General features: G+C 37.5%; 1 protein-coding gene across 5 annotated transcripts in view; it reads left to right on the top strand.

Moving 5' to 3' along the window:
* The window catches only part of LOC145352522 (kelch domain-containing protein 1), a 53852-nt gene that overhangs the window by 29113 nt on the left and 1575 nt on the right, over nt 1–23164 (top strand). For 2 of the 5 annotated variants that reach the window (XM_080202483.1, XM_080202487.1), the window contains 5 exons: nt 2744–2802; nt 4546–4658; nt 7945–8017; nt 17671–17755; nt 21365–21417. In XM_080202483.1, the coding sequence (XP_080058609.1) occupies nt 2744–2802; nt 4546–4658; nt 7945–8017; nt 17671–17755; nt 21365–21417 (383 nt within the window). Of the gene's footprint in view, nt 1–2743; nt 2803–4545; nt 4659–7944; nt 8018–17670; nt 17756–21364; nt 21418–22493; nt 22629–22806; nt 22836–23164 lie in introns of those variants that run through there. The other 3 variants (XM_080202484.1, XM_080202485.1, XM_080202486.1) reach the window with 3 other exon arrangements.

Genomic DNA, 23164 nt, shown 5'->3' on the forward strand with positions numbered 1-23164 from the left:
TTTTGGCCAATTACAGAGCAGTATTGTTAGATCCTTAAGAGTGGCTTTTCTGGTGTTTGACACTGGATGTGTGTAATAGGAAATATTCAGTCGTGAATTAGGTTAGTGTACCATTCTTTCAATTTTGTGAGCTATGTTTAAGTCTTTCCAATTAATGTATTATTGGATCACTCTCCTATCTGTAAGAGCCCTCTGTGTAGTTTGGCTATTTGCAGCCCAGTTCTTAGTATTATGTATGCAACACATTTGTTTGGTAGTGTTATTCACATAAACCATAAAGATGGGTGAAATGTGTATTAGTCAGCATTTCTTTCCAGCACCACAAGCTTGAACTGAAATGGCAACAAGGCAGTTTTTGTAACAAGACTGAATATCCTGGGCCGCTTTCTTTGTTTCCTACGGCCCAGGAGCGACCTGACACGGATGCATTTTTTCTAACTGCGCACACGCAGTTCAGAGCTCCGCTCGTTTCAGGTGTGCTAAGCACCGCCCACAATGCAATTCAGACCCATGACTTTTTTTTTCAGGCTAAGTGCTAATGGGGGCGCCTGAAAGCAAATTTCCAAGTCAGAGCTGAATTGCGCCCAGATTCAGCACTTAGAACGAAAATGGTAAAATCGGGCCCAACGTCTCCCCCATTTTTCCTAGATCCCATCCCTCCCACGTTTCTCCACCTTCCCCCACCATAAAACTCCATATCATGGCATCATCCAAGAGCTAAAATCAAGATGCATTGAATATTACTCAAAGCCACACACGGTCCACAGCAAAATCAGCATAATTGCAAAATTAAATTCCTAAAACACTGGTAAAATATCAGGAAGCTGTTGTACTCAGAGACTTTAAAGTATGACACTCAGTGCCTGTGTAAAGGAGAAAGAGAAACCTGTTAATTGATCACTATCTTTTTGCTCACTGTTGACATAACAGGAGCATCTTCTAAATGAATTGTTTGTAATCGACTTCATAGCTGCACAAAATTCTTGATTTGTTGGTGTGCTTATTAGTTTATGAATTTATTAATTCACTGCTGTTCAGCTCTTTATTTGATTTGCTTGAGATTGCCTCTGCATTAATTTAATCACTGGCGTTTGCTGCTGTATTAACTTTGCAGAATTTGCTTGGTAGATATAACAAGTGCTGTCTTAAATCATTGCTCTGAATTTATTGATTTTATGGTGCCCACTCCTCCTCTCGTAATTTATTAATTCCGTGGTGCCTACTTAGAATGTAACTTTATTGTCCACACTACAGTGGAAATTTGTCTTTGGCTTCACCTCCAGTATAACATACAGTCATTAATCATAGAATCCCTATAGTGCAGAAGGAGGCCCTTTGGCCCATCGAGCCTGCACTGACAACAATCCCACCCAGCCCCTATCCTCAAAACCCCATGTATTAACCCTGCTAATTTCCCCTAATCTATATATCTTGGGACACTAAGGGGCAATTTATCAGGGCCAATCAACCTAACTTTAACTTTAACTTTAATTTAAAAACAGTGAATATTTCATGCAGACCTACATTCATACATTTGTGCACATAACATATCCATACTATACAAACATAACACATTCCATTCTTCCATTGAAGCACTTACTGCAATTGAAAAAAAAATGAGCAGACTGAGTTTACATTGTTATTTAGTAAGCTTTGTAGCACTGAGAGCAAAAGACCTTTTAAACAGTTTTTTCCTGGCAATTGACATCTTACAGCGCTGACCTGAAGGGAGCATTTCAAATTGAGGATCTAGAGAGTGAGAGGGATCACTGATGCCTGAGCTTTCCTCTTAGCTGCATTGTTAAATAGGTTATTGAGCTTCGTGTTTGCTGTCTGTCTGATTTTATCTGTAGTGTTAACAATTCTGGCCAGTTCACTTTTGTATTTCACACTTGGATTACATACCAGACTGTCATGTCGAATGTTAGGATGCTGTCTACCAGTCTTTCATCTACCCTGTCTATACAATATTCTGTCCACAGAATTAATTTATTATCCTTGGAATCTGGCACATGTGGTTTGTGTTGGTTTCTGTGGGCTTGTCTTCCTTATTCCACATCAAGAAACACATTTTCTTATTTAATTTCTTCATTTTATGCCATTGTTGTTTTGATTGCCATGTTATTATAGCTGTTTTTCTTATCCATTTTTAGGGTGTATTAAAACACTGCAGGTTTTGAATCCCAATGTGTAACTTTGCAAGACGTTCTTTTTTTAATTGTCAACACTATACATAGCACACTATCGAATGCACATCTGTGTACAACACTTAATTCTGGAGCTTGAATGTTTTCTCAGTTGACCTTCCTCCAAATGGTGTCACAGACAGAGTCTTAGATCTCTGTTAGTTATGCATCAATTTTTATTCAGAGAGCAATTATATCATGTAGTCTTAACAGCAAACAAGTTCATTGTTTTGCATTGCATGTTTCTTTCACATGAAACCTCTGACTTACGTTGAACAGTGTCCCAGGATATTCATTGGTGCATTTAAATATACTTGTACAGTACTTGGAGAATAATTCAGAGAATATGTTCACAGTTGATCGATGCATCTTCCTCAGTTCTAGAAGCTATAATTTTGGTCAATGTCTGTAAAGGAGAGTTCATGATTAAGAACTGAATTGCACCTATATCGTCTTCCTTGTATCTTAATTATTGCTTTGGTAGGTGAGTTGTGTTTTTTTTTGAAAGACTACTGTTGATAAAATATATTGTTTAACACACGCTGCTTGACTTTCAGGAAACAAGAATTAATGATTTACACTGCTTGAACTTAGATACATGGACTTGGTCAGGAGAGTAAGTAGTTTGGTTTTCTAAATAATATATAAATTATGTATAAGCAGCAGTAAACCTTTCCATGACCAATATTATCTCTGTTTTTGACATGTGATACTTAATTTTGATCTGAAAAATCTCTTTATAACACTTTCTAGAAACCCACCAGTAGTTGGAAGCATCAGTAGCTCGCAGGGAACAGCAATTTCTATTTACTTAGAACCTTCAACATAATAAAACTTCCCAATGCACCTCATGGGGATTGAATGGTGGAGCATTTGAAATCAGGGATGCTCAAGAGTTGTGGAGCTGGAGGAATTTACAAAGATAGAAAGGTGGGGCAATGGAGAGATTTGAAAATGAGAACTTTTAAATTGAGACTTTCCTTATTCACAAGTTAATACATGCATAGGATTAGTGGGTAAATGGGACTTGTACAAGTTAAGGCATAGGCAGCCGTGTTTTGGATGGCTTCAGATTTATGGAGAGTAGATTATGGTAGCTGCCCATCAATACATTGACATTGCCAAGTCTAGAGGTAGAAAAGGCATGATTGAGGGATCCAGGAGTAGATGACCTAGCTGAGGGAAGGACGGAGCCAGATGGGGTTACAAAGGTGCAAATAGGTTGTCTTAGTGACAGTGGGGCTGGAAGATTGTCTAAGGCACCTCTTCTACTCTTATTAAAAATTAACCTTACAAATCTGTTTGAACATCTCTTATTTGATTTGACATTTTTTCCATTTAGTTAATCTGGACTATGTCCACTTATTTCTGAAATTGGCAAATTTTTGATCCAACACCTTTATCTTGGATTCTCTTAACTAGACTCATTTCCAGCTGATTGCCACCAAAGGCAAAGTATTCTGACTGTAGTCAATAACACCAGGTTAAAGTCCAACAGATTTGTTTGGTAGCTCAAGCTTTCAGAGTGTCGCTCCTTTTTCACCTGATGAAGGAGCAACACTCTGAAAGCTTGTGCTACCAAATAAGCCTGTTGGACTTTAACCTAGTGTTGTGAGACTTCTTACTGTGCTTACCCCAGTTCAACGTCGGCATCTCCACGTCGTAGTCAACAGCACAGGATAGGATTACAAAACATTTAAGCATGAACTAATAATGATGGTCAGTAAGGATATATAAAGCCAAGTTATGCTTGACTGACTTAACTAGAATACTTTGATGAATGGACACGTGTACTGATTTTCAGAAGGTGTTTAAAAATTCCATTTATATGAATGTCTTGGATAGAAATGCAAGTAATGTCAAAATATCTTATCTGATTATGGGTTATGTGAAACTGAGAAGAAGTAAATACAGTACGGTGGCACAATGGTTAGAATTGCTGCCTCAAAGTACCAGGGACCTGGGTTCAATTTCTGGCCTTGGGTAACTGTGTGGAGTTTGCATGTTCTCCTCATGGCTGCGTGGGTTTCCTCCTGGTACTGCAGTTTCTTCCCATGCTCCAAAATGTGAAGGTTAGATGGATTGGCCGTGCTAAATTGCCCTTAGTGTCCCCAGATGTGTAGGTTGGGGGATTAGTGGTGTAAATACAGGGATAGGGCCTGCGTAAGATAAAAAAAGATGGGTTGGTGCAGACTCACCATGGGCTGAATGGTCTCCTCCTGCACTGTAGGGAATCTATGATTCTAAATAAAGTATGAAGCATGCATTTAACTTGTTCCAAAACATTTATTGGTTTCTAAATAGGGGACCACATAGATGTAAAATTGCATTTTTCCTAACCTGTATGCTTTCTCCTTAGAATTACTGTTAAAGGAGTACGACCACAGGGTCGTTCGTGGCACACTCTGACTCCTGTGACAGATGATCAGCTTTTCCTTTTTGGAGGACTAAGTGCAGAAAGTCAACCTCTTAGTAAGTGTGTCTATACATTTTTGTTATTCAAAGGTAAAAATACTATTGAAGCCAAACCCTTTTCTCCATTTCCTTTTCTCTTCTAAGGTAATGACTTAGGTTACAATTTCACTGCAGTGACAGTCCAGCGAACTCCAAATCCCCTGTAGTCTTTGCTTTCTCTCCATCACCCCAACATTCCCACCTCCCTCCAGTTATCCTACAATTCCCATTTCCCAACTCCATTTCCTACTCAAACCCCTGGAGTTCCTCTGTCATTGTTCCATGCCTACCTCTCTGTAGGCATGGGGGGGCACATCACAGAGTTGGAAGGGAGACAGGGCTGTTGTGGAAAATATACTGTGCAAAAACCTCCAAGACAGCACCATTCCTGGAGATCTCCGGATATTTTGAAGCTTATGACACTGAAGCAGATCAGAAAAATTGTGTTAGGGAACTTTAGGTTAACTTAATGTTAATGCTAAGCTTAACATTAAATACAAATGTGTATTTTTTTATTGGTATTCCTAGTACATTATAAAGCCTATAATTATATGGCACAGAAAAATGTAATTTGGCCCAACCACCCTATGCCAGAATTTATGTTCCACTAAAGCCTCCTCCCATCTTTTCTCATCTAAATCTACCATCATATCTGTTTCCTTCTCCTTTATACTTGTCTGGTTTCCTCTTAAATGCACTTATACTAATCGTTTCAACTGCGCTCTGTGATGGTAGCAAATGAACATTCTTACCAAACTTTGAGCGATGAAGTTTCTTCCAAATTTGTTATTGGGTTTAAGAACATAAGAAATGAACATAAGAAATAGGAGCAGGACTAGGCCATCTGGCCCTTCGAGCCTGCCCCGCCATTCAATAAGATCATGGCTGATCTGTCGTGGCTCAGTTCCACTTTCCCGCCCTCTCCCCATAACCCTTAATCCCCTCTCTTATCAAAAACCCATCAACCCGCTTCTTAAAAATATTTAGCGAGGACTCTAGGTTTCCTTTTTCCCCATGAGAGGAGGCATTCTTTCTGTACTTTCTTTAACAAATCTTTCATAATTTTAAATACCCTTTGAAGATCACCCCTCAGGCTCCTTTTTCGTAAGAAAAGAGATCAGCCTGTCAATTATTTCCCGCTAATCATACCTACAAATGTTTAACATAATCCTTGTAAATCTTCGCTGCAGCCTTCCCAGTGCCCATGTACTTTTTTTAAAATATGACAACCAGAATTGTACATTACTCCTAAGTATGATCTAACCAAGGCTTAATAAGGTGTAGCATAATTTCTCTACTTACATTCTATCCCTCTAGAAATAAAACCTACTGCTTGGTTTGATTTTTATATAGCCTTTATATGATGTGACTTTTAGTATTGATTTATTTACTCCAAGATTTGTTTGTTCCTCTACCTCACCTAAACTGGCACCTTCCAAGTAATAAGTGATCTCCCTACTTATCCTGTCAACATATATTACCTCATCACCATATCTGATTTGATTAATACTGTTTATTTAACTATTCAACAAATCAGCAGTTAGACTCCAGGAAAATGTTTATATACAGTTTATTTCTCAATTTGAGAAAGTCATGTACTGACATGTAATGTATTCTATATGATGAAAAATAACAAGGATTCATCTTCGATTCTGAAGCTTGGTGCATATATTTAGATACTAGACAGATAAAGACATAGGCCAGAATTCTCCAACCTTGCTCCCAGATGGATTCTCTGGTCCCGCTGAAGTGAATGGACTTTTGGCTGAGTGCCAGATTCTCCTGTATTCCTGCAGTGGTGGCAGGCCAAATGAGGTTGGAGAATCCTGGTCATACTCTGGTTGTAGAGTGTATCAGTTCATTTGCACAAATGATCTGTGATGCTAATTGCAAGAAAAGTAACTAGCATAAAAGCATCAAATCACTTATTGGAAGGCGATGTTTAGCACAAGATATTGGGAGTTACCTTCTAAGAGAAGTTGACATCCTGGAAAATGTTCACAAAAGTGTCGACAAGATTCTTGGATCGGCAGATATAGCTGCTCAGATTTTGAAAAAATTGAGGTATATGGATAATGTAAATGTGAATATGTTACATTAATTATGTCATGACAGCAGAACTAGAGAATGTCTGGTAAGGATTGGGCTACATATCTTTTTCATGTTCTTCAAATTCATACGATACAAAAATTAAATTTAGAAATTCAAATTAGATTAAAGGTGAGAAATTTTCCCCACCTGTGAGCCTTTATTTCTGTATTTTTAATTTTTGAGCTGCTGCCAATTCATCTATTTAAGAATGAGGATGAAGATTATATGAATATATGGACCAACAATGTATGGAACACAGTTCTGGAACCGGGGGATCCATAGAACGTTTGAGAGTTTGGATTTTTAAATAGTTCTGATGTTTAGGCTTGTTCAAGTAAAGGGGATAAAAATTATAGCCATGAGGATAAATTCCATGGAATAAGGAAAGCTATGAAGAGACTTGTTCATGGTATTCCAAGTTTTGAATGGTAAGGATAGAGGAGATAGTAAAAAACATTCCCATTCTAGAGAGCGTTAAGAATTAGAGGACATAGATAAGAGTGAAAGTGATGAGGAAAAATGTTTTCATCCAGAACTCGGTTGGAGTTTGGAGTGAATTTCCTGCGAGGAAGATAGTTATTCAAAAAGGAAATCAAATGGATTGCTACCTGAAAAGAGAGTACATGGAAAGCTATGGAGCTAAAGTAGGGGAGTAGTACTAGTAGAATGCTCTTTCAGAGAACCAGTGGAAAATTGATGGACTGAATGGCTGCCTCCTGCACTGTAAAGACACTGTTGTTTCTTGTGTATTGAACATCATGTTACTGATGTGTATATTTTGTAAACACCACCTTGTTTTAAGCTCTTCACTAATTCTATTCTTTTTACTATTAAGTGTTAACCATTCCATGCATTATTTATGAGCAGTACCCGAGCCTTCTCCCATCCTTCCTTAGTGAATTCTGATCAGCATAACTGTTTATTCCTTTCTGGTAGGCATAACCCTTGCAGTTCTGATACCAGGCTATACATTGTTTTTACATCCTTCATGTAGTTTTGACCAGAAGAATATCTTATGATGACATGATTCTGTCAAACTGATTTTCTTGGTACATTTTTTGTTTCATTAAATAGTGTGAAATCTAATTTCCAGTTAATCAATATTCAATTTATTTTATTCCACTTACTGTTGTAAATTTTTAATAGCAGTGATGAACTCAATTTTATTGACAATTACATTTTAAGTCAGCCATGTTGTCATGGTCTCTCCCAGGTGATGCATGGATATACAGTGTTGGAGCTGCTGAATGGAGGCAATTGGAACATTGTCCTAAGAATAGACCAAGGTAAAAATAAGGCAGTCAGAGTTTCTGCTGAAAAATATAACACTGTTTATAGTGCACATAAACAATATTCAGTTATTTTTATTATTTAATAGGATTTTCTCAGATTTAGCCATATTTCAGTACTTAGGCAGTGGACAGGTACATGAAGACTATGAAGGTAACATTTATGTCAATTTGTGTATGTTACAACAAATAGGAAATTTTGTTTTGTATAATTAAACCTATGTAGAATTTCTAACACTGAAGGTGCACTGACCAAATCTGAGTAGTTTGTTTGAAATACAAACATTAGCAGTTTAATTTTTATAATTCCTAATTTAAAAAAACCTAATTTGGGGGAAAAAAATAAAAGCGTAGATATTCTGATAATGTGAAACAACAAATCTTAATTCAAGGACCAATACATGGTGCTGTACAGCTCAGCTTGCATCTGCAATTACAAGCAAGGCGAGTTCCCAGTCTCTTATGTCGTGATGAGATTTGGTGAAAAGGGCTTGGTTCTTCCCTAAAGGGAAGGAGGGAAAATTGAAAAATTTTTGCCTCCAGCTTGTTCACCCCCAGTTAGAAAAATCAGTAATAGGCTATGTTGTCAGAAACATGGGAAATTCATTTTGTAGCTGGTATGATAGGTGGCGAAAGGAAAACCATTGCATGCTACTTCCTAATCTTGTGCTCAACTTTTAGTTTGAAGTCCTATTTCATCAATACCCTTAATTTAAACTGCAAGTTCACAAAACAATATGTTTAGGGGATAGAAAAGTAAATGGGGCGAAGCAAATGCAAGTACCTGACCAAGTTGAAATTCCCACTTGTGAGACTTGAATTAGTTGAGCAAAGGCGCAACATAGAAATTTCACTGTTTGAAACCTTGTCAAGTGATAGTTGCACTTAGTAGAAAAATAGATCCCCCAAAAAATTCAGAAAATATTGGATTAATATGAAATGTGGTTTTCTAAATTTTTAGGTGGTCAAAAGATGTGGAGAGATGATCAATGCCCCTTTTAAGTGCTAGATTAATGTCAGCTATTCTTTTAAAAAGACTACTGCAAAATAAGATGAGCAGATTCTAGTCATTTTAAATCTAGTTAAAAAATTTTAACTTCAATTTTTTTCATTTTAATTAATTTTTGTTTAATTTCACCTTCTATAATTTATAGATTTACTTTCATTTGGGACTAATAGATTAATCATTATTTCGACCAATTCACTTGCAATGTTTATCAAATTCCTTACTGTGCCACCAGATTAGGATACCCAGATATAAACTATATTTCCTTTGTCCTTCTGTCTAACAAAAGCCCACAATGCTTAGGGGTGAGGAAATAATGAGTAGAAGCTTCCACAGAAGAAGAGACCTGAAAGAGAGTTGCTATCAAGCTACTCTTGTGTGCCTAGAAAATATCTCATGGAAACATTGGTTAAGCCTTCGTACAAGTTCCTGGATTTCCCCACAGTCATAGGCTGTGCATGATTCAAGTTTGATAGAACCTGAAAAATGAATAGAGGAATATCTGCAATATTCACTATTTTTGAGTTATTCATTTATTAATCAATTAATCTTTTCTAATTTTAAAACACTTAATCGGTCAGTAAATAAATTGAAGCATGTTTCTCGCATTAGAAATTTATTTTCTAAAGTAGGGCAACTTGAAATGTTCCAAGTCACTACTTCATACATGGAACCTAGCATTACGTCATAATCCCTAAATATTAAAACAGCATTTGCTGGTTTGTTTAGAAAATCAATGTGCACAGGACCATTGTTGTATGGCACTATGCATTTGCAGACATTGCCTATTTAAATACTAATTATTTGCATCAATTTTGAAATTTACTTCTGGATTTTGGTAATGAATGCGAGAGATTATGCTATTTGACCTTCAACTCTATGGAACAAAAGAAATGTAGCATTTCTCCCAGTACTGCTTTTACATTTCCCTCCCATCTGCCAACTACATTCTAAAAATGAAGATTTAGATTATACAGCATTAGCTGCTTTTAGTACTGAAGAAGATGATATAGTTTTGTACTTGGTCATGTATCTAGTAAAACATTTGTTAAGTTTGGTACATGACAATGTTAATTTGAATTTCAGATGGTGAGGGTTTTTAATGCTCTGTTAAATTAAAACATATTCATCTGAGATCTAAAACTGATATCAATGTCGTAACCAGTTACAAATCTACCTCATCTTTGAGTTAGGAGCAGCAATAATGGATTAAAAGCTTTTCAGAATATTACCAGGAACATTTGAAGGGACCAAAGTTACAGTATATGATGCATTAATATATTGTAAATACTTATTAAACTTGGATAAATTAAATGAGCAGGGCATGAGTTTGGAGCTGAATTTCTTCACAACCTCCTAATTCTGGCAAAAAATTTGTCTTGTATTTTATTATTGAATTACAGCCTAAATTGTCTATTAATGGGAGAGTGACTATTTTCTGCATAATAATCCACTAGTAAAATTGTGAAGTTATTGGCATATGCAGTTTCTAGGAATACAAATTCTTTAACCAGTAATTGAGTATCTTTTTAATGAAACAAAAGGCATTCTCCCATTTTTCATTCAGAGGAATATATTCACGGCTTAATGTTACAGTGAATTAATATCAAGCCAAAAAAAAGAAAATTTTGAACATTAAAAATCAAGCTGGTCTTGCCCTGAAATAGATGTATGAATTAAATGTTTGCAGATTGGGCACTTAAATTAGAGCAGTACTTGATGAACTGTACATATTTCTGCAGCTTGAATGATTTCTATATCTTTATTACTGTTGATATGAGGTTTGTAAATGCAGCCCTAGCATGTTTAACTTTACAATTAAAGTTTCTGTATATACTGTACTATTGAGTGTTTTTGTATTGTGATTTGGCTTTTATTTAAAAATTCCCATCGTATGTTATATGAATAAATAATTGAAACATTCTGTAATAGAATTTATACTAGGTACAGCAGTGACATTTTGCACCGTTTTAGATTAGCAGCTACCAAGCGTAATAGAGCACTGTTACAGTCTGTACAAAAAAAAAGCATCAGGTTGCAAGCTAGGATTTCAACAAGCTCGAGTCAGGAAAGTCTACTCCATGTTCTACGGTGAAGCAGACCAGGCAGGAGTTTACCAACAGCAAGTCATGAGACAAAGGTTTTGATGAGGTGAGGAAAGCAAAGGCAGATGCAGAGTGCAGGGAAAGGAAATGTAGACTGCTTCGTAGCTCATTACAAGGTGGGAAAATTTATAATCGTAAAATGTGTAGTTAAAGTAGGGTGATTGTTGTAGCAGATCAGTTTAAGAGTGCTATGCATGATTTCAGATTATATTACTTGGTTATATTGCTTAGATTACTTTTCATTGATGGATTATCAGAAAAATGAATTGTACAGGGTTGCACTGGTCACACATAGAAAGTTTAATATACTAGATTTAGTTTATAATAAGAAAGGAATGTCATAACTATATTTTGCCTTTTTTAGATCCCTTCATTTAAAAGTTAATATAAATATCAAAAATGTGCCCTAAAAAAATTCTCTATTCCGGCAGGAATATGTGATGATATAAAATATCTTCAGTATGTCAATTTCAGCTTTAGAATATTTAAAAGTTGGACAATTATCCTAGGTGATTTAGATTGCTTGGATTTTGTTCTCTTTTTATTTCACAACTGAATGAAAGGCTGATTCAGTAGAACCACATCATTTGTTTACACTCCACGAATTAAGTGCGAGTAGGTGGGAAAAAGATGCAAGTCCCTTTTAAAGACTTTTAAACCAAATTGACATAACTTTCCTTCCCATGTTTGAGTATTCTGCTGTCCAGTCAACCTTGTCAATTTTTGTTGCTGTTACTTTCCTACATTGTTGTAGTGATGCATCAGTTTTTTATTGCTGGCTTAACCATTTATCCTTGTCCTCATCTCTTCCTATATGGTGGCACTTATTTTGAATCTGGTTTGAAATTTGGATTCTGTAACAAAAAGCTGTTTGTTATGGCCCAATTTGTTTCTTTTTATTTTTATTATACATTGCTTAGAATTTTAATTACAATCCTTAATGTCAAGGAGCCAAGACTTTAAAAGCTCAGTAAAGTCATCTAGGCTTTCATGAATGGCATTCAATCCATGTGAAAATGGCAGAGGTTAGACAAGAACAAGATCACAATCACCCCCCCCCCCCCCCCCTTTTTGTTTTCTGAGATTCTGTCGTGATGGCATCACAGCCGAAGTGTTGCCATGGAATTGCTTTTTCTGAGAAGCAAGTCACAAAATAGAATCCCTACAGTGCAGAAGGAGGCCATCCGGCCCATCGAGTCTGCACCAACCACAATCCCACCCAGGCCCTAGTCCTGTAATCCCTCATATTTACCCCACTAACCTCCCTGACACTAGGATTGATTTAGCATGGCCAATCAACCTAACCTGTGTATCTTTGGATTCTGGGAGGAAACTGGAGCACCTGGAGGAAACCCACGCAGGCATGGGAAGAATGTGCAAACTCCACACAGTGACCCGAGGTCAGAATTGAACTTGGGTTCCTGGCCCAGGTCCACTGAGGCAGCAGTGCTCACTGTATCACTGAGGTGCCTTAAAGACATGCTGGCAAAGAATTGATAGAAATCATCGCTTAATCTTCCCATGAATGCAAGTGGACTCTCAATATTGCGAAGTCCACTAGCTGCTGTTCGGTGTAAATATCTATTGCTCTGTTGAGTCTAATGTAGCAGTCTTTAATTCAGTATTATTTGGAGGCCATGGTCATGGCCACTGGGGACCACAATCACAGTTTTCTTCCATAAATACAGTGATAAAGGGAACTGTTGTTTTAAAATTGCTTTTATGATCTCACATCTTGATGGAAGTTTATTCTCCCCCAAGTGCCTTGGGAGCGGTTGGGGGGTGGGGGGGAGGTGGAGAAATGGGGTTAGTGTTCGTGTTCAGTGGCCACTCCCAGTCCCATCAGGACAGATCACCATGGGGAAACTGATAACAAAATATAATTGAGTGACCTATGAAAAAAAACTAGTATGTTCAGATAGATTTTATTTTTCTGTATATCTGTTTGGCAAAGAAATGAACAGAATATAATGATATCAGTTTAATGAGGAGATCAAACATTGTTTTTAACATGACTATCTACAGAATATTAGAAACTATCTAGCTATAGGCTCATTTGTCCATTGAAATTTGAAGGAAATTACTGTTCCCTATTAGGCTTTATTCTTCTTCTCACTAATTTTCTTTGTCTGAAATTATCAGCTGTTTTCTGATATTTCATTCTTGTAACCATATGAGCCTAGACACTAAGGGCAGTCTCAGGCGAGCTGGATCTTGCCCTCGGCCAAATCGCACTCTCTCACTTAATTAACAAATGCTGACCAAAAATGAAACCTAGGCTAATTAATTCTTTCCTCTATCTAGTCAAGTGCTGAGCCCAATTGGAGCTCATGTGGTGTACCTGTTAGAATTTGAGAAGTTTGGTACTTATTAAGCAATGTGTTTATTCTGTGTTGTAAATAGGCTTATCTTAATTTCAGTCTTATGGACTGATTTACCCACACATAATCAAATCTGCACATTTCAAGTGAGCATTACTGTATCATCCTACTGGGGCTTTTGATGTCCTTATCCAGGTCAGTGGGAATTTGACAGGTCAGTAGGGTGCCAATCATTTCAGTTAATGTTTTTATTGGTGTTCTGCAGGAAGCTTCTCTCTAAAGTTTCTTTTGCATGTGGTGAGTAGGGAATGCCACGGGGAAAACTATTTGGATTCTGGTTAATCTTTTTTATCCTGAGGTTTCCAGTGTAGTGCAAATATAAATATATTGTAATGCCATAGCCAAGTCGTGCCCTTTCTAATGGTGGGTATAGTTTCCATATTTGCCCATTGAGCTATCTAATTAAAAATATTTCAGTTGTGAAGTACCCAGAGAGTGGAATATTTTAATACATCTTTTACATGTGGAAAAATATCTTGCAGCAGTTTTTGACATGTCCATGAATATGGATCCATAAAAAAAATTCTCAAACTTTTTTCTCTTGTTTGTGTTTCCATTTACTAAATGAATAACAGCAAAAGCAATCAGTCAAAAGAGCAGGAAAAAATTTAAACATTTTTCATAAAATCATAGAATCCCTACAGTGCAGGAGGAGGCTGTTCAACCTAGTCTGCACCTACCACAATCCCACCTAAGCGCTTTCCCCATAACCCCATGCATTTACCGTAGTAAGTCCCCCTGAAACTAAGGGAGCAATTTAGCATGGTGAGTTCACCTAACCCACACATTTTAACTGACCAGGTTTTTTTCCTTTGTCCATTGGACAACAACGTACCTAAAAATTGAATTTGTAACAATTCGTACTGGATTGAAGTACTAGTGCTAAGAATCATCTTGCTATCCATGTATTGACTTTCATTTGCTTTCCTTTGTTGATTTGGCATATTACCAACTATATGTTCTTCCTCAAACTCCCTTTGCAAAACTGCCAACTTGTTCTTTGTCATTTGGATTCAGTATGAACCATGATTTCAGGATGCTCTTCCTCCTTTCAAAAATATTATCTACCCACCCGTTTGTGTCTTTCCTTCGACATCTAGGAGGCAACAGAACATTTGGGACCCCAAGTCACTTACAGAAAAGTTTTCTCTCACTCTGACATTGTTCACAGGAGTTTCTTATATTACCAGATGCCTTTTCTCGACACCCATTTCTGTCTCTATGTTGACATGGTGCTGGTGTTGATTGCTTTCTCTGCATCACTGTTCTTATCAGAATTGTAATTATCTTTTATACATACGCTTGAGGCAATTTCAGAATCACCTAAATGTTTCTTGCACTGCTCATACCAGAGTCCTTTTCCTTCCAATGGATTGTCATTTCTAGCTATCTACTATCTAGAACAGGCAGTATAGGAAATATTCCTTATGCTTAATGCAGAGTGGCACCACTTTTGTTGAAGCTCAGTTGTTGCACTCAAGCTTGAACTTGCAGACACCTCTTAAACTCATTCTACTGATGATGGCAGAATCTCTCATATCAAGCTGGTTACACCAAAATGTCATGAACAAACAAAAAATGAATGTCAATTCAAATGGAAAACGTTTGAGTTTGCAATTCCATTTCAAACCAAAGTGCCTCTACATACACTCCTAAGGTGGGGAGCTCCACGCCCCCTCCCACCACTGTCAGTGGGGTTCCTGTTCTATGTATCCCCATGTCACCGGAAACCCATGGTGGGGGCTTGCTATTAGTGGGGCCAGAAGATCCCACTGGCGAAAATGGAAGGAAAATTCTGGTATTTTACAGCTTGGTTGTTGCTTGATTCTACAATGTGCTTGGATGCACTTGAATATAATATGGCAAACAAACAAGCCAAGCAGTTTCAAAACAGCGAAACCATGAAAAATCATACCAGTACAACTGGACCTAATGGGAAGCTTTGTTAATCAACCCAAAAAATCCCAGTTGATGGCTAACTGATGGAGAAATACGTACTAGTATATTCAGGCCTCGGCTTGGTCTTGTAACTTTTTAAAGAAAATAATTTGATCCATGCCCTGGCAACTGGGCAGTAAAACCAGGAGCAACATTGTGGACCTTCTTCCACTGCATCAGATATACAGTTTTTTGTGAAAAATATTTCCACAAAGGTCCTAATACTTCCTGTGACTAACCCAGTAGAAGGTGATCTGATGTACAATTAGACTTTTTAAACAACAAATATTTTTAATTAAGATTTCTATTTTGGTCAGAGTTCTGAGCATCTTAACCCACCATTCCTCTTTCCATTCTGTTGCTGTACTTAAGGACTTGTTCTGGATTCTGAGTATTGGTCCTTTTCTCTTGAAGTAGGTATTCAGAGTGGACGGTAAAAATTCTTCTTTGTTATTTTACTTCAATGCTGGCTTAAAATGTTGATAACTTTTGTGAGGTGGTTTGCTTGTACAACAGGTAGTTGCTTTGTGCATATGTTAGAACAACGGTTGATGTCAGGTTAATTAGCAATAATCTTTGAGATTTAGCTTGAAAGGGTCAAGGAACATACATCCACCTTGTTTCTTTCGCAGTACTGGGTCGGGGTGGGGGGGGCGGTGGTTTGTTATTTGCAGGCTTCTTTGAACTTCCTTGAGGGCTGGTCTGGATGCCTAGTTATCTTTACCTTTTGAGAATGTTTTTTAGAATGTTGGGTATTTTTTTTCAAACTATCTATCCCACAGATTTTTTTTGTTGACAGATCTGTTGAGGAAGATTTCTGCTTTGTAATAATGGTTGGATAACTTGCTGCGATTCTTCTGCTAGAACTACACAGCAATGTACTCCTTGTTTTGGCAGCTGCTTCAGTGAATGATGGAATGTGTACACCAAATGTAAGGTGGCGTTTGCTCACTGTACTATCCTGCTAGCCCTCATAAATTCTACTGCAACTTGGAGTTGAAGATCTACTTTTGTACTTTATCCTATGTAATTTGGTGACTCAAGTTTCTTCGAGGCTTTTATCATCCTTCCTTTTGACGTTAAAGCGGAAGAGGATCTGTTTAGATATTCAGTTTTGAGGACTGAGGGTATTTCAACATGGCTCTGTTGTGATGGAGGTTTTTAACTTTAGGACTTTTTTTGAAGTGACTGACAAACAGCTTTAAAAGCGAAGATACTTCAATGGTGTGATTTCCTATATCCTTTTTCCTATTCTTGTTTGAGGAAACATTAAACCAGACCTGACCATAAAGAACAATAGAAATTCTGTTTATCCTTCCTGGGTAATTTCACTCTTAACCTTGATTGAATGCTTATTGCATATAAGTTACCTTTTGCAGGATACACTCTCTATAATTATTAAATAACAATTCTGATTAGATACTCTATTTGGTGATTTTCCTCTTCAGCATAGCAACCTTAGTGAGATTTATTTCTTCAGTATTCCACACTTAGCCTACATGCTAAATTCTTTCATGTTTGATTGAAAGAATGATGAATAGCCGTTAAGTTGATTTCTTTATATATGGACCATGAGAGGGACTATTCATTTAAGATCAGGCTAAAAATTCTTCAAAGAGCACACAACTGTGACTGTTTTTAGACAGGCAGCATATAGCTATGACATATGGCAATTAGCTTTCTTTTGAGACTAACTCCTATAGGTGAGTACCTCTCTATTTACATGTATTAATTCTGATTAAATTTCCCTGACCATTTACAAAATATCCTTGTGTTTATGACATCAAGAATAGTAATGTTCTGTTAGATTTTAACACTAAATGTTAAAACTGTGAGAAACAGATATGGTGGCTTGGTGTACAAATTTTTCAACTGTTTCATGGGCCACCTGCAAGGTGCAGATTGGATGTTTGAACAATGGAGAAAATCCTTGGGTAAAGTGAAAAGGGGAGGTTAAATACTTTTCTGAGAAAATATGTAATACATAGAAGCAGCATTTGATTATATTTTAGTCAACGTTTGGGAAAGTTGTCATTGTTTCATGGTTTAAATGGGAATAATATTCACCACCTCCGCCATCCCCTTCATAAAAATGTCCAAAATAATTCACAGGAAACAAAACAAATTAGACATTGTTGTTAACTTGGAAAATCAAATGATGAAATAAGAACTTAGACAATTATTGTACACTAATATATTTAATGTTGAAAAACTCTGCAGGTTGTGGCATACAGCCTGTCTGGGAAAGGAATATGAAGTGATGGTGTTTGGTGGGAGCAAGGATGACTTACTTTCCTATGATTCTGTAAGTATGCTGAATTATCTGATTTTTGTTTAATATAATTCAAGTAAAACTGAATTGGAGAAAAGATATGCAAGAGGTTAGTAAAAAATGGCATTCAGCTCTGCTACAGCCTTTGAGATGCCTTGAACCTAATCTGGATGTTTTGAATTCTGGGTGTTCTTCAGTCTTGATAATTATTAGAACGACTCTCAAAAAGCTACTTGAGTAAAATATAAATGGAAAAACTACAAATGCTGGAAATTGAAATAAAAGCAAGTGTTTTGGAAGTGCATGCATATCCGTCAGTACATGTGGTGAGATGACACCTTTATGATGTTTCGGATGTCTACTGTTTTGTGTCTATTTGCTTCCATTCTGATGAAGAATACTGATTTAGCTATTATGTATTCCACTTTTTAAATTTTAAAATTACTTTGCAAAGTTGAGTCCATTGTAGATTGAGATAGAATTGCCCAATTGCGAAACTGAAGAAGGAAAATCTCTAACTTAACCATTGAAGGGATTTGAGGAAGACTGCATATTTCCTTTAAGTATGAAATCTTTGAACATGGGTATTCAAGCTAGATGAGTTGGTTTGTGGAATTTTGTAGCTCATTGTCTACCTTGTATTGGAAACAGTGAGTAAGATATCTCATCCCATGCCTATTAAACCAGGTTCCCTGCAATTCATTTGAAGTAAGAGATGGTTGCCTGAGACCAATGCCCTAAGGTAGGATGAAAGGTTTTAATGACAGATCCACTGTGATATCGCTGAACATGAAGGATGTCAGAGGGGAAGGCTATGAATATATGTGGGAAAAAAAGACAATGATGTGAGATTGAACAGCCATCTAGAGCAGCAGAGAAAGCTGGTCCATAAACAAAATTCATTCATTTTGAGCTCAGAACTGATCAGGAACCAGAAGGCAAGTTAGGAAAAGTAACTTAACCTGTTAGTGAAAGTTTGACATTTTGTTGTCTTTTTGAAGGAGTCGGTGGTCAGTTGAATCTGTGATATTTGATAACATATTATTCTGTATATTGACTTGATGTTTGTAAGATAAATTAGCTGCCCCTTACCTGTGTTTGCACTCTCTTCAGAAAGATTGGGAGTGTGCTCTGTATTTCAATTTTCGTCACATCAGGATCTTATTATTGGGTTACATGATTAAATATTTAGATATAGGGTAGGACCATAAGAAATAGGAACAGGAGAAGGCCCTCAAGCCTGTTCTGCCATTCAACAGAATCATGGCTGATCGAACATTCTTCACATCCATTTTACTGCCCATAACCCTTCATTCCCTTACTGATCAAAAATCTATCTCAGCCTTAAGTACACAGAACTCTGCCCCCACAGTGCTCTGTGGCAGGCTGTTCCAAAGACACTCAATCCTCTAAGAATAAATGCCTCACCCCAGTCTTAAAATAGCACCCCTTTATTCTGTGACTCTTTCCTCTAATCCTAGGCTTTCCCATGAGGGGAAACATCCTCTCAGCATTTACCCTATCAAGCCCCTTAAAAATCCTAGTATTTCACTGAGTGTAGGTAGGTACACTCAACGCAAAACACTCAAGTCTACTCATGGGAGTGACTACCAAAGAGAATATTCATAGCAAACTGAAATTTGTGAAGGTTTTCTTCTTTTCTTTGTTTAAACATTTTATTTTCCTGTTTCCTCTGCCCATTGGATGGTGCTATCCATTCTGAAGGTGGGAATTTTTATTTAATATAACTTGGCTAATGGAAGTCTGGAAATTGATGCAACAATAACATCTTTTAAACATATTTTCTGCATCTCACATAACTTGGATAAGCTATCCCTTCAGTAGCATTAGCAGCTTGATTGTACTCTGATAACATAACTTTGTCTCTGATTTGATCATGATGGAGTGAAAGAAATTGTTTTATTCGCTATAGTTGCAATGGATGTAAGAATCATGCAGCAAGGAGAAAACCATGGATTAATGTAGCAGCAATGCCTGTAAATTTATGTTTTGATGGTTAGAAATGGAAAACGACTTCTGTCTTGGTTAAAAATTTCTACCATTGATTCACAACACAGATTATCTTTCAAGAATTGTGGTGGTGGAAATTAGAAATTGGAAATCTGTGGAAAAAGTAATTGTGAAATAAAGTTTCTAGATAGCAAAATTTAATACAATTTTTAAACACCCATAAAACATTTGCTGCTTTTTCGTATAGAATTATATGTCTGAATAAAATGAGAAACTACTTTATTTCTATTTCCTGGAACCAGAAAAGTAGTTTTAATCAAATGCAAGAGGTTATTGCAGAAGGCCGAGGGACATGGAGTTGGGGGTAGGGTGTTAGCGTGGATAGAGGATTGGTTGTCAAATAGGAAGCAGAGAGTGGGGGTCAACGGGTGCTATTCGGATTGGCGGATGGTGACTAGTGGAGTGCCCCAGGGGTCGGTGCTGGGGCCTCAGCTTTTTACCATTTATATAGATGATCTGGAGGAGGGAACCGAGTGTAGGGTGTCGAAATTTGCTGATGACACCAAGATTGGGGGAACGGCAAATTGTGCGGAGGGTGTGGAGAGTCTGCAGAAGGATCTAGATAGGCTGGGCGAATGGGCCGGGAAATGGCAAATGGAATTTAATGTTGGCAAGTGTGAGGTGGTCCACTTTGGTAGGAATAATGGTAGGAAGGACTATTACTTACGTGGCGAAAAACTGCAGCAGGCGATGGTGCAGAGGGACCTCGGGTCCTTGTGCATGAGTCGCAAAAACCCAGCTTGCAGGTGCAGCAGGTGGTCAGGAAGGCGAATGGGATGCTGGCCTTCATAGCGAGGGGGATTGAATATAAAAGTAGGGAGGTCTTGCTGCAGCTGTATAGGGCATTGGTGAGGCCACAGCTGGAGTACTGTGTGCAGTTTTGGGCGCCGCACCTGCGCAAAGATATTTTGGCCTTGGAGGGAGTGCAGAGGAGGTTTGCTAGGCTGATACCGGAGTTGAGGGGGTTGAGCTATGAGGAGAGGCTGAATAAACTAGGCTTGTACTCGTTGGAGTTTAGAAGAATGAGGGGAGATCTCATTGAGACGTATAAGATGATGAATGGGATGGATAGGATAGAGGTGGAGAGACTCTTCCCACTCAAAAAAGACAGTAGGACTAGGGGGCACAGCCTCAAGATAAAGGGGGGGCGGTTTAGAACGGAGTTGAGGAGGAACTTCTTCACTCAAAGGGTGGTGAATCTCTGGAATTCTCTGCCCGTTGAAGTGGCGGAGGCTGCCTCGCTAAATATTTTTAAGACGCGGGTTGATGGGTTTTTGATAAGAGAGGGGATTAAGGGTTATGGGGAGAGGGCGGGAAGGTGGAACTGAGCCATGACAGATCAGCCATGATCTTATTGAATGGCGGGGCAGGCTCGAAGGGCTAGATGGCCTACTCCTGCTCCTATTTCTTATATTCTTATGTTCTTAAACTCTTGGATAATTCAAGAAATATTAGAACAAATTTGAATAATAGAAGTTCAAATAAAACATAAAATTTATTTATGTTCTTATCAAACCATTGGACAGTTCCAATTTTCAGGACTTATTAGTGAAAGTGGGCATGATTTAAAGTGTGCTACAAGTCTTATCTCTACTTTGTTTTAAAAACTAGGGTCACTGTAATGATGTGCTGATCTTTCAAACACAGCCGTATTCACTGTTCAGGTAAATGTGTTAAAATTTCCTTTTGACTTTATATTTTGTAGAATTATTAGAATGTGGTTAACATTAACCAAATTGAAAAATGGAAAACAGGTATCTTGATCATTGACCATTGAGGGGAGAGGAACTTAAGTGTTTTATTTTGGACACGCATGATAAAACACTAAGTTACTCTCCCCTCAATGGTCAATGATCAAGATAACTGTTTTCCGTTTTTCAGTGTGTTGGCATATTGGAATAATTTATTTGTGAACTTCCTAGATTAATGAAACTCAGATCAGAGTTGGAAAACAAAATGAGTGGAGATCTGGCATGATATGTTTATCCAGTTTTTTGTTTGGAAGTACGCACTTTGCACCCAAAGGTCAACTGACTGATGAAGACATCCTTCTGTATGAGCATTGTATTGTTTTAAAATTTTACGAACCATTTTCATTTGGTCCAAACACTTCAGCTTAAATCCAAAAGTGCATAGTTAGCTGGTTCCCTGTTTGAACTCCTGAACTTGATTATTCTGGATTCAGCTAATTTGTCTAATGTCAGCTTACATCAGGCAGTTTTGAGAAAGAGAATTCTAGCGATTAATGCAGTTGTAGAAATGTCCAGCAGTAGGAACTTTGCTTCAAAGGAAAGCCAGGTGAAAGACTGTTACAAGCACAAATGTCATCCTGTTTCTTTGTGGCTATAGAATCAATGGTTTGTGAGAAGTGGCAATCAAGTTAAATTAATCTGCTAGAAAACATCCAATGTAGTTGCCAGAGGTGGCAAGCTTGGAGATTGCACTACAACAGTATAGTTTTATAGTAGAACAAATATTAATTAATGCTTTGTGTTTCCTTCTACCCATTCATTCTTTATTTATCCAGCTTCCTATGGTTGGCCATTAAGGTGCACCGTAGATGTCTGAACATTTTCTTTGCTCCCCGTCAACTTCTTAGTATGAATCTTAATATGAAACCACTGACAGTTATTTCTGTGCACAGTATATGAATGAAGCATGTGGCAGTCTTTCTTGTAACAAGTGTTTTAGGATATATGTCGCAACTTTTGCTATTTGATGTACACTTCTGCTTTCGTAGAAAAAGGTAGTACATAATGAGGGAGAGGAATAAGTGATGAACCAACTTGCATCATCATCTCCATTTTTAAACAGCAGGCCATCGAAGTACAAGAGCAGAACTTTGAAAAGCAGACATGAGATGGAAATGTAAAAGGTTTGACTCTAAATCAAAATCTGTAGCATATTTATTTTTACTTTAATTTTCACCTTGTTTGGTTGTGAACTCAGTGATGCCATGCATCAATCAATGCGGTCATTAAACGCAAAGAGTGCATGCGGTCAAGTTGTAATGACAAAACGTTACTAACATTTTTTTCTCTTTATTTCTGCAGATGTAGGAGAAGAAACCAAGTAATCAGAGGCTAGTAACTCAAGAGCACCCATGCATCTCTCAGCACATTTATCACTCATTCACTTCCTGGCAAGCATTAACACAGTTATATCCACCTCCTGATTTAGAAAACAGTTTTAAGGACAGTGCAGTAACATGGGAAGCAACTGATTGGACCATTACATCCACAACTGATGAGAGCAATTGAAGGATACTTCAGAGCATCTTTTATCTCTGGGAGACTAACATGGAGGATTATTCATCCCACAAAAGTTGTTCTGCAGATTGGATTATGCTTTGGAATGCATGGAAACTTCATGTGGCTGTACCTTGTGAGGGCTATTTGGTTGACCTTGGGG

This window comes from Carcharhinus amblyrhynchos, chromosome 14 (genome assembly GCF_965287045.1).
Source record: "Carcharhinus amblyrhynchos chromosome 14, sCarAmb.v2.hapA, whole genome shotgun sequence".
Lineage (NCBI taxonomy): Eukaryota > Metazoa > Chordata > Chondrichthyes > Carcharhiniformes > Carcharhinidae > Carcharhinus > Carcharhinus amblyrhynchos.